The sequence below is a fragment of the Cariama cristata genome, unplaced genomic scaffold (assembly GCF_000690535.1).
Source record: "Cariama cristata isolate BGI_N322 unplaced genomic scaffold, ASM69053v1 scaffold22444, whole genome shotgun sequence".
Lineage (NCBI taxonomy): Eukaryota > Metazoa > Chordata > Aves > Cariamiformes > Cariamidae > Cariama > Cariama cristata.
Window position 1 is genome coordinate 1 of NW_009612838.1, and position 12562 is coordinate 12562.

The 12562-nt window shown below is 49.7% G+C and overlaps 1 protein-coding gene across 1 annotated transcript; it reads right to left on the reverse strand.

Moving 5' to 3' along the window:
- Positions 1 to 9864: 9864 nt before the first annotated feature.
- On the reverse strand, positions 9865 to 11126 carry LOC104160623 (gap junction gamma-1 protein-like). The gene has a single exon (XM_009698795.1). The coding sequence runs from the start codon at positions 11110 to 11112 to the stop codon at positions 9865 to 9867; it is 1248 nt and encodes a 415-aa protein (XP_009697097.1). The 5' UTR covers positions 11113 to 11126.
- Positions 11127 to 12562: the final 1436 nt, after the last annotated feature.

Consider the following 12562-nt stretch of genomic DNA (forward strand, 5'->3'; position numbering starts at 1 on the left):
GGAAACCGCAGACAGATAGGGTAGGTACCCGTTCTCCGGTAATATTTTGGCTAGCGGGATGGAAAATGATGAAAAACCCATCAGCTGCCCCCATCCTCTTTTAACACACTTGGCAAAACTGTCAGTAGCTCTGTTCTGGAATAAATGATAGTGTTTGACAAGGGGAATTTCTACTAAGCAACATTGCACAGAAATAAAACCCCTGTGTTGAGAGCACGGAGCTGAAGGTGCTGTTCCCTTGCTTCTTGGATGTTTGTTAGCGCAATGAGAAATGGACTCTGAAGGGCCAGGGTAGCCCCGGGTTTGGCTGCAGCTCATTACGCTGGAATTCATCCAACAGTTCAAGAAACGGCCGGGAGTCATGCCTGTCATTTGTGATTACTTTTCTCCGGTTGCCGCAATTCGGTTTAAGGCCATTCTGCCCCTTGCTGCTGCCAACACCAGCACGTGTGCAGCTCTGTAGGGAGGGGGCTTGCCTGGCCCAAAATGAACCCTGCCAAAAGAAGCCATCCAAGCCCAGACTCAAACCCAAACCCGAACCTAAAACCCTGAGCGAAGGGGCTCATTTTTTGGGAGCTGCAAATGTGCCGGCAGCAGACAGCATGTTCGGCCAGCTGGCCTTTGGGCAGGACCAGGCTTTCCCCGCATGCACCAGCAGCGATAACCTTATCACATATCCCCATGTGCGGGGGGACGGATCCGCTCCCGGCAGTGCTGAGCGTGTTCGCCCCTGAATTCAGTGCTGGCCCGGCTCGGAGGCGATGCTTGTCAAGCAGCTGCACAGGCAGAGCAGGTGGAGAAATAAAGGCAGTGGATGTGATTTGAGGTGACCTTGGCATGCAAACATGGTCTGCCCGGCTGCTGGCATGTGCTGTCTGTAAAAAAGGAGGCTGAGGAAACTTGTCTCCCTTTATACCAGGGCTGAAAATGCAGAGAACTGATGCCCATTGTGGATTGTTTTCTCTGCCTGGAAGTGGGAATGCACCAAGAGCAGGAGCTGCGCTTTGGTTTTTAGAGGTCCAGGAGAAGGGGGAAGGTCGGGTATCTGGAAGCACAGCTGGGCTGAGACTCCAGGGTCTGACAGGCACCGTGGACCCGCAACTGGATCCAGCTATGACTCTTCTTTACCTACTGCACCCACCAAGATGTGGGGACAGGCAGTGGCCATCCTTTTGACAGCCCTTTGCCACCTCTCAATGCATGCCCCTGCTGCCTCCTAACCATCACAGGTGTTTGTATCAAACCCCACAGAGCATGTTTGAAAGGGTGGCAATGGAAAGAAAAGTGAAAATGGAAAAGAACCAGGAAGCCAGTTTGAGCCTTTATTTGATTTTCACTTCCTACAGCTTTTATTCACTTTTCTCTGGGTTTTCTTTTCTTTTAGCACAGAGTTATGCTGCCCGTAAAGTAGTGTTTAAATGTTTCAGTGGTCAGAAACTACAACTCTGCCAGTTTAGTGCATTAAATTGGCTCAGGGGATGGTTTGAGGAAAGCCATAGCGTGGTCGAGACCTGCAACACTGAGAGTCTGGGGGAGGTTTGTGCCAACCTTCACTGCATGTGTGTCTGTCTTAACTAAAACTAGGGGACCTGAAACCTGGTAGGAGGGACAACGTGATTCCCAGAGCTTTCCATGAGATTAATTTGGCAGACATTGGGTGATTCTTCCCTGTCCTCCACATCTGTCACTCAACGTTGTTTGGGTGAAGTTGTGGTGACTTTAAACCCCACTAGCACAGCGGAACCCATCTCCAGTGGGATCAAATCCTCCTGCCTTTGCTCATGAGAGCAATATTGCACTTGGCTGATACTCTCCCGTAGGATTCATATTGTGGGACTGAGCAATGTCATGTCCTTTGCTGGTATCCACGTTTGGAGCAGAGGTTGCACCTGACTTCAAGCAGCAAGCGTGGCATTACATGGACTTGTCTGCTGTGTTTAAAGCTCCCAGACACGGTCACGGATCCTCTCCTTCCTGCCCTCTGAAGCCACAGTCTCAGCTCAGCAACTGAACAAAAAGGAAAGCATGATGAAAGGAGTCTGTGTCCTCAGTTCTCTTCTCCGTGTCTATGCTTTGAAGGCAGTTTAGGAGCATCAAAATGCCTTGCTGCTGAGCAGGGTTGGCAGAGGCAGGGGGAATTTTAAAAAGCAAGTTCTCTGCAATGCTCGCTTGACTTCTGCCAGAATCTCTGACATAAAATATCTGAAGTTATACTGGGAAAACAGCTCTCTCCTGTATGGAATTCATCTACCCAAATGTGGACATCCACACCTGACTGGGCTTGGCTCCTTTGTAGGTGATGACGATAAAAAGACACTTCCAGGATGCTCTGTTTCACCCTGAAGCCTCTGTGTAAACTGAATGACATCAACTGCACCGAAGAAGTGCCTGTCCTTCCCACGGACTCCAGTTGGTCCGGCGGGGACCAGCTCTGTGCGGGCATCTAATGGGAGTGGAGATCAGTCTCTCCTCTGTACCCAAGGCTGTCCACGTCATGGTGAGACCGTGAAAGCTACAGCTCCCTCTTACTCATGATACTGCACCCATGTCAGCCTGATGAATCGTCCCCCACCAGTGTTGTCATTTCTAGCAGTGTTTGTAGAAGGAGAGCAGGGTGACAGGATGCAACGTCCCCAGCTAAGCCCTATCCCAAAAGGGACATCCCCCGAAATCCCCCCTTGGTGGAACATCTCTCATCCAGGCAGATGTGTCGAGGCAACTCAGAAACCCTTCTCACAGCTAAGAAAATGGCGAAAAAAGGACAGAGGTTCTCTCTCTGTTCCTCACCAGTCCCTGGGCAGTTGCACAAGCTGCCTGCAGCCTCTTGCTCCATCAGCTTTCTGCTCTCTGCTCTCCCACCGCCTGAAACCCTGCCGTGTCTGGGGCTTGCTGGCTGCTGTGTCAGCAGGACAGCCCCAGGCTTCCACCTGCGAGGGCTCATCCTCAACGTTTATTCATCCTAACTCATCTGCACTAGCATAACGCAGGGCTAACCGCTGTCTCTCTGCAGCCAGCCCTGAGGGTTAGTGCTGGTATAATGAACTCATTTTCTCCAGCTTTTTCTCGGGGTGCTAAGCATGAACTCTCATCCGCGAACCCATGTGAACTGCAATTATTCAACCCTAACCCTGCACAGTAAATATTCCCCAAGTTGTGCTCCAGGAGGTCAGTCGCAGGCAGGCAGCAGCCGGGATGTGGGGCTGCCGTAAACCATAGCAGCACTTGTGGCACGGGGACAATATCCCACAGTCTTGGAGAGGAAGACACGGATTGTGGCTGGCCTGGGCAATTCAAAGGCCGGTGAAGATAGGGGGGGAAATTGCAAAGACAACAGGCTGGATGCAGAAATAAAGCAAAGGGGCAGCTGAGTTTACGAGGAGTGAGTCTGTGCACCAACGGGGCTATTCGGTGTTAGCGGAGCTGAATATGAAGGTAAAGCAGTTATTAGCACTTCCCTGTGGGGAGTGGTTAGGAGCTAGTGAGGTGCTGTTGACAGGGATACTGTCTGCAGCGTGGAGCAGCTAATGGAAAAGATGGGTCTTGTGATCCCAGAGAGAACGGGACGCTGGAGACTCACTGGTATTTTTAGCCTGACTTTCTAAATAAATGAGGACTTTTGCAATTGCTCTGCGTGTTCCCAAAATACAGGCAGATGGAGGCTGCTTTTGTCATTCCTCCTTCTACTGAGCGTTAGACTCAGGGGCCCTGTCACCCTCTGGCTCTGCCCTCTGTCCCTGGACACCGTCCCCACCACGCTCTCCAGCAGCAGCAATTTGGAGGTGACCCAGGGACAGGAGATGAGGCTGCTCCTCACTCACTGACTCCCCACTGATGCCAGTCCCCTGAGCCATCGAGGCAGGACGTGGCTGCCTGTGGGTTGGGGCACAGAGACCTCGAGCGAGCCTGGCAGCAAGGGATGAAGGCTGCTAGCAAGGAAGACTCACTACAGGGTTTGTTTCTGCATGACTGTGGTTAGCACCCATATCAAGCTAAGGTCAGCCACCCATGGGTGCTTCTATGTCCAAGTAAGTCCGCTACCGACCCAGCAGCCAACAGCAAGGATAAGTTCACCTTATTCCTCAGACCTTGCTGGTTTGAAGGACACCTTGTTATTTAGCAAATTTTTCCTTTCTTTTGGGTGTTTTATGTTGTACTGCAAAGGATGTGACCTACACCCTAAAGTGCTTCTGACCATTGACCTTCCTGGTGGACTTGTTAGAGGATCCTGCTCTTCTCTGACTCTTCGTGGGAGCTGGTCCAAAGTTGTAAAGATACCACAACTGCCAGAGAAACAGAAAAAACCACACGTTTCTGTCCAGAATTTGTTTCCTGAAGACTCTTTGGACATGGGTCGTGAGTGAACACGCCTGTTATTTAATGGGAGGAGCAAAGACTGAGGTGGTTCGGAAAAGCAGGCTTTCTCACAAGTGCTTTCCCATTGTTTGCTCAGCTTGAATCATCAGTTTCTCCCAGATTCCACAAAGTTTTCTTGCTTTTGAAAGTACAAGCTTTCCTAAGCAGTTTCAGCTCCATGCCTGAAGGAATCGTAGGCAGTGATTCATCAGAGAGACAACACATCCCAAACAACTAGAAGGTCAACTACTTCTTAAGGCAAAAATATTTTGCAGTGATTTATAGCCATATCTGGGAAAACAGAGCTCTTACACGGCTAAAACAGGCAAGTAATAGATTGAGAATAATTTCTTGTCATCAACACTCGGCGCCCTTCTCACGGAAACATCACAAGCTTTACATACTGTAACAAAATGTAAGTTTTATTCCGTTTTATTAGTAATGGATGTGGAATAGCCAGTTGAAGAGTTGGACTGACATATCTTTCTCTTTTGACCAGTGTTTAATATTCTAACTACAGTCCAGATGTAACATTTACACTGAAAAATACTTACAAATTCAACCTCATACTCAAAAACTTTCTAGTACAAATACAGTTAGTACATAAAAAACATGAACAACAAAAAAAATAGCAATCCCAGAAACTTTGTAACAGCACAGTCTGGTTATGGCCTTGAGTTAAGTTCAAGTATTTCCCAGTGGAATGCAATGCAAGCAACAAGGTAATCTGGCTTTTACGTGGGACATTCCTGGCCCTGAATGGTAAGAATAGAAATATAAGCGTGGGCACTTTATCAAACCCAGTTTAGCAAGAGAATCAACATTTACGATTAGTTCAGCTACAAAGCTAAACCCGTCTTTTGTGTGAACAAAACTACTAACCTGTAAAAAAAAAAGGCAAAGCATTAATTATACTACTGGCGTTTCTTCCATGGCCGGCGCTGCCTATCGTCTAATTGAAATTCCTCAAGCTGCTGGTTTAGTTTGTACTGATGGTGATGGGGATTTTGCTTGTGGTTATGCACATTTTGCCTCTCCATCCTTTTCCTTCCCAAACCGACAGGATAAAAGAAGGGACTTTTGCTCCTGCCCCGAAAGGAGTCACTCCTGCAGAGACATGTCGGTTGCCTTCGTGGTAGTGACTCGGTGGAAAGACACAATATGCTAAAGGCTTTAGAGGCCAAGGAATGGAGGAGGAAGGGGGGAAGTGAGCAACTCAGTGTATATAATAATAATAATAATAATCCTTTATATTTCTAGGGCTGCCTGACTCATGCTGGCTCCTGTGTGCGGCTCAGATGGGATCTGGGAGAATTGGGGTCCCTTCTCCCCAGGGTCAGGGGACTCAGCAGTGTCCTCCAGGATAGCTGGGACCTTCCAGGCAACTCTGCATCTCTCCCAGGCAGCCCATGACACCGGAGAAGTCCTGCTGGGAATGTGCCCTCGTGCTTCTGTCCCTGTCAAAATGCTTGGAAAATATGGGAAAGCAAGATCAGCTCCCATTCGGAAAGCATTTTATGCAAGGAAGCATTTCAAGCTTGATAGATGAGCGGGGCTGGCTGGAAGGACGGCTGAGAGATAGGTTACCCTGTCTCCCTGCGCGACGAGGAGGTTGTATTGATCGCCCAAGAGTCTGCCCTGGCTCTAGTTCTCGTCAATATTGCAATTATTGACTCCCACTATGGAAAACAGTGTGTGCGTATTAAACGGGATGGTGACACCAGCCAGGAGGAGGCTGCAAATCTGCTGCAGGATAGACAGATCATTCAGAACCCCCTCGGTGCACTGGGTCTGTGATGTGAAAATAAAAAGGCAATTTGAAGGAGAGCAGGAAGATCCCGACTGTACAAGCACACAGCTGAAGAGGGGAGCAATCCCCATGCCTGCAGAAGATGGGGTTTTGGGACCGGGGTGGCAGATGGGCACATGAAGAGGAGCAGAATGGGAAGGTGGCCCAAGGACCAGCACTGCCACACCGCTGGGAAGACATGGACTGGCTGGTGGTGGTTCAAAGCCACCAAGGAAAACCGTGCTAGAAAAGCAGCCCTTGGAGAAACATTGATGAGACTGGAGTTGTTTAGCTTAAAGCAGACTTGAGGAGGACGAAAACAGTCTTTAAACACCCAAAAGCTTCTGCGGATATTAAAGGCATGAGATGTTCTCCATGTCTGCTGAGGAGAGGAGACGCCAGGGGTTGCAGCGAGGGTGGTTCATGTTAGCTGTCAAGGAGTCATTTGATGGTTGCAAGTTGGCAAGAAGATCCATGGTCCTTTCCAGCCCTGTTGCTTTAAGTGTCTCTGAACTTGCAGCCATGGAGCCCTGGGATCTCCTCCCATCGGACACTGACCAGCTGTATTGCTGGGGAAGGGGGTATAGCCCTGCTGCATAAAATGAGTTTAATGAGTCTATCAGGTCCCTGTGACCAAGTTGTGGGGTTTCTGGCTTAAAATCTGTCCCCCGCTTTCCCCATGGTGGGGCGTTTGCTAGGATGGTTTCCTGAAGCAGGAACAAGGGAGGCACATGCCCGTCCCTGTGTTTGGTGACTCGCTGGTGAATCTGCAGGTCGGCAGGAGCCGGGGGACCGATCTGAGTGATTGGGAAATGCTCAGGCTGTGTCTGGGGCTGAGGGCGATGTCGCTGGTATAAGCAGGAGAAATCCAAAATCTGGACTCCTGCATAGGACAGTGCCTTCCGGCATTGCGTGGGAAAGACAAATTTATCCAGGGCTGTGATATTGCTGCTCATCAAAAAGGAATCAGAAAACCCCAGGCAGCACCCAACCATCGCTCTCCTCAGAGTTTCCCTTCTTCCCTTGGGAATCGTAACTTTAAATACACACTATTTCCCATGGGACACAGGGCTGGCAATAAAAGAGAAGTCACATTGATGTGGAGGACAAGCTTGTGCCCTGGACAGCCGTAATTACTAGGGAGCAGATTTCCACCCAGCAGCACCTCTGCTCCTCCCCAGCAGCCCTGGGCTGTGGACCTGCATGCATTTATCTTCATGACAGCAGCACCATCAGCAACCAGCCTCTCCTGCATTGCCCAGCACAGCCCCAGCCCAGGAGGAGAACACATTCCCACATGTGGGACAAGGACAAACAGTGCAGTTGGATATGGTTGTCTCCCCACCTCCTTGGTGTGAACTTTCTGAGCCTTTCGTGCAAAATTCACGATGGAAAGGCCATCCCTCCACGCGATGGATGTGTGTTACTACTGACCATTGCTGCTGGGGGGGATGCACTGATCCTCCTCCTAGATGCGGCTGTCCATTGTTGAGGGGAAGATCTCTAGCAGTAAGAGCGGGCAGCACTCCAGGCATTTTACCAACACCTATAGGAACAAGCCTAAAAGTGTTCCCCAGACTGTTACACAAAGCCATACCGAATATTTGCAGCTGGATACCTCGTAGAATGTGTCTTTGCTTTCTTTTTAAACCTACTTTTTTGCTGCCAGCACTGTTCTGTAATGGCATGGCACAGCTCAGCCAAGGTTCCCAGGAGATGAAGGCCATACTCAAGTTCTCTGCCTGCTCCCCAGAACAGCCAAAGGGCCCAGCCACCTGGGAAACAGGCATTCTCAAGGCTTTCAGGGACTGATCTCAAGGACATGAGAAAGATGCCCAGCAAGAAGTCACGTAGATCCAATGGATAAGAAATACTGGCACGGGGACCTGCATGCGACTTTGGGTGGCTGGCACAGCCCCGAGGGAACAGCTCAGCACAGGGACAGTGCTGTGTTCATGAGGATTTACTTCTTTCGCCTTCACTCAAAGGCTCTGCCTATTTGGGTTCTCCATGCTGGTGAATCAACCACTGGAGTCTTGGGAGGTTGCGAGAGCATCTCCCAAGCCACAGGCATCTTGGGAACATCTCAGGGATCAGACCCGCTCTGATACATGGCTGTTACTGGTTTCAGCCTCTACCATTTGGCAGGAGATGCTCCCTGTGCTCCCAGTGATGATGTTTTCTTCCTATTTTGTATTACTGGAGGGGAACAAAGCCACAGCCTCACAGCTGTGCAAGAGACATGGGATGAAACCACCCTGACAAAGCACATCCTCAGCACTAGCAGGAGCCTTGCTGCTCAGCAGCTTGATTTTAACATGCCCCCAGACTCCTGTAGCTGCATGAAAACCACGCTAAAACTAAGCCAAGCTGAAAAAAGCTCCCCATAAACTAGGGAAAAAACTTCCTGCTACTGTCCTGGCCCTGTCCCCGTCCCCACTGCAGCCAGATCTTCTGCCGAGCTCCCCAAGCAAGTGTGTGAAGCCTGCCAGTTCCCCAGGTGAGGCTGGAGGCCAGAAGCCCAAAGACTGCTCCAGGATGAGATCAGCCGTAGTCCTGGACCAGCTGCATTTTCCCAAGGGAGGTGGAAGGCTGTAAAATTACCAGAGGGTTGATATTACATTTATATATATCTCTCTATGTCTATATTCACACACACGTGTTCATATGTGTCTGTACATATACGTACACGTACGCACACACACATCATATACACACATAGATCTGCCGTCTGCCACTTATTTATAAGGGTCTGATTAAACAGAAAAACAAATTTGCCAACACAGATCTTCCAATCTCTACTAAAATTCAGCAAATAAAGAAGTCTAAACCCTTTATGATTTTGTTTTCCTGGTTGCATAAAGGCACTTTCTGATGATGTGAAGCAGCAGTTTGTTAAAAACACTGTATCTGCAATGACTCCCATCACATCTGTAGCAAGCGCTACACAGGCACCGGTACAACGCAATGTCACTGCTTGCTCCTGCTGCGTAGTGTTTGATCGTATTTGTTTTTTGCTTCGATGCAGAGGAATAAAAGACGAAAAACCTTCAGTGTTGTGCTGTGCTTTTAGGTCTCCCTGTGTAAGACAGTCGTCGTGTTTCTGCCCCGTAACCTGATGTGGGTGCCAGCTCAGGGCTCGCAGCATCAAATGATGCCTTCGTTTCCAGTGATGCCTGCTCGAGCATCTTCTAACAATTCAGGCAGGGCATCAGCTGTAAGCGTGACATGAAGGTTCATGCAATACGTCAGTTGATTTCTTTTCTTATCAAGGGATCAGAAATTAATTTTGATTAAGGATATTTAGTAATGAAGCACTGCCTGACTACAACACTCTAGCCTTGCCATGCAGGAGGGGAGCTTCTCGCTGTTGGCCTGACTTCTCTCCTGAGCCACCAGCAGCTCCGCGTCCCATCACAGCACGTTGTCCAGTCTCTGTTGGGGGCTCCGGTGGTGACCGAAGGGGTGGGAGATGTGGTGGGGGGTTGCTGTTGCTCACTGGAGGTTCCCAGCTGGAGAATGTGTTGGAAACAGGGAATAAATGTCTTTTCTTAACGCACTGGAAGACAGCACTAAATTGGTCCAAAACTCCTTTTCAGTCTTGACTTCCATATAAAAATTGCGCCTGTGCCCTGTGAAATGAACGCAAGACAATACCGAAAACCAGAAACAAACCAAAATAAAAACCCCACTTTCGCTGCCTTCTCTCCTTTTCAACGAAGCTATATCCATACAGACGTCTTTCCATCTTTACTGCTTGAGCTCCCTTTCTCCAAGCTGGCCTTGGGTTTAGCACCTTGTTTCTCCTGGGCGGTGTTGGCCCTGTTCTGCTCTACCACCGTGCCACCCGAGGCGGGACTACTGGTTCGAGAAGGTTGTGTGTTGGCCTGGGTGCTGCTGTAGCTCTGAAATGCTATGTCTAACTGCTCCTGGGCCACTCGCAAGTGTTTGTGGAGGGTGGACAAGTCTGCCGGGAGGTTCTCATCTGGGCTGGTGCACTGCTGCTCCTGAGCGACATTAGCCAAGTTCTGCTCGTGAGCCATCAGGCTGTTGGGGATCTTGGTGGACTTCTCTGATTTCACTACCAGGTTGTACTCAGGAGGGCAGGAGATGTTCTTTGGGTAGGCATAGTTGTAGGGAGGCTGCCTAAAGCTGTTGATTTTCCGGTTGCGAATGGCATCTCGGATGGTCCCAAACCCCAGGTGAAACATCTCACACATGTTCAGCAATAAGCACAGGCAGCTCACGACGTACATCACCAGGAGAAAGATGGTCTTCTCTGTTGGCCGGGACACAAAGCAGTCCACAGTGTGAGGGCAAGGGACTCTGTTGCAGACGTAATAGGCTTCTACCTCAAAACCGTAGAGTAAATACTGCCCTATCAAAAAGCAAACTTCAAACGAAGCTCTGGTAAGTAGCTGGAAGACATAGATTTTCATCAGTCCTTCTTGCTGGATACGCCTCCTTCCATCATGCTTTTGTTGCTCTTTGGTCTTGGGCTTGGCTTTGGCTTTCTCGTGTTCTGCTGTGTCATCAGAGATCATGGGCTCCTCTTCGTCAGCCTCCATCGGGTCCTCCATGTTGCGCACTGCCTGCCAGTTCAAAGCAAACTGCTTCTTCTTCTTGAATCCTTTGAACTTCTTCTCCTCCTCCGCTGACCGGGCAATCCTATGGATGGCATAGCCCAGGTACATGACCGAAGGGGTGGATATCATGATGATCTGGAAGACCCAGAACCTGACGTGTGACAGCGGCGCGAAGGCATCGTAACAGACGTTGTCGCAGCCGGGCTGCTTGGTGTTACAGGTGAACTTGCTCTGTTCATCAGAGTAGATGGACTCCCCACCCACCGCTGTCAAGACAATGCGGAAGACGATGAGCACGGTGAGCCAGACCTTCCCCACGAAGGTGGAGTGATTGTGAATCTCTTCTAGCAGGCGGGTTAGAAAGCTCCAGCTCATGTTGGTCATAAGGGCTACTCAGTTATAACCTGCAGGAAGAGGAGGAAATAAAAAATACAGCTGTAAGTTAACACCTGTGACTGCAGGCAGCGATACGGCCGTGACATTGGCACGGCTGTGACAGATGAAGTCATTTTGTCTCAAAAAGGCACCCTTCATTGCTGCAGCCCATCTCCCCAGGTCCTGTGGGGCTGACCGTGAGAGCGTGGCATTGGAGAACGAGCCACCGTAGTGCTGCACCACCGTAATCGGAGGCAGGGATACCTGGTGGTCCTAGATAAACAGAGATTAATAATGTGACAAGCCACAGCACCTACTAGATTCACCATTACCTGCTTTGTTGCCTGTTTCAAGACATTGCTCAGCTGTAAAAGTGAACGTAAGACACCATGGAAGACACCTAGGCGCAAAAAGGTGCTTAACTTGTGATAATCTCTTGCTTGCATGCCATGGGCTCAAGCGCTTGAGCTGAAAGCGGGAGTAGAGGATGCTGCCCACATCACAGGGACTTGCACTGCTGAAATATCTTTCATTAGCAAACCCAGAAAAATGCAAAGAATCAGCAAAAGAATGGGAATATTTATGTTTACAGGCTGATGGCCCTTTCAAGCTCCCTTTGAAAAAACAAAACAAAACAAAACAAAACAAATGTTTAATCAAATGCAGGCTGTTTTAAAAATAAACCTTGAAAAGCTTTCAGAGGAAACCATGCATTTATTAGAAGACCTGGACAGCTGGGGAGGAAGAGCTTGTAATAACCATATTGTGTTTAGCTTAACTTGCAATGGGGCCTCAGCTCGAGCTCCTTGAGTGACCCCAGGCATCAGTAAAAGCAGGAGGCAATTTTACTGCTTGACTGGCAGCAGCGGTGGCAGGTACCTGGAGATGGGAGCAACAGGGAAAGCACCCAGATCCAAAGAGCACTGTGGTGGGGAACAGCGGGGCTCTAACCCCCGGGCAGCAGAGAATGGGCTCATCCTTTCTGCTCCCCTGCATCCCTCTTCCGAATCATCCTCCAGCTCATTACGGAGTTTACCCACCTTGTTTCCACACAGACACCTGATGGTGGGCAGTAAATTAAGCATCTACGAGCCCGATCCCACTCACAAACTGACGCCTACCACTGCACCCAGAAGCAAAGAGTGGATGTGTTGGTGGCAGCCGTAGGAGCCAAGCACACGAGCAAGGACACGAGCGAGTTGGCGCAGGGTAGCACATGGCAACGGTGTGTTATGGCTCTGCCGTAGCTGGCCCGGCACAGGCTACTCCCCTGCGGTCCTCCACGATCACGCAAAGGAAGAGAAAGGAGCTGTTGTGCATACATTGAAAGGGTATGGACATCAGACCTACCCCTCCATGCTGGGTGAGCATGGCTGAGTGGAGGTAAATATCCAGGAGGAAAAATGATGCCGTGAGACGTGAGCCTGGTCCTAACCTGGTTCTGCACCACTTTTATATG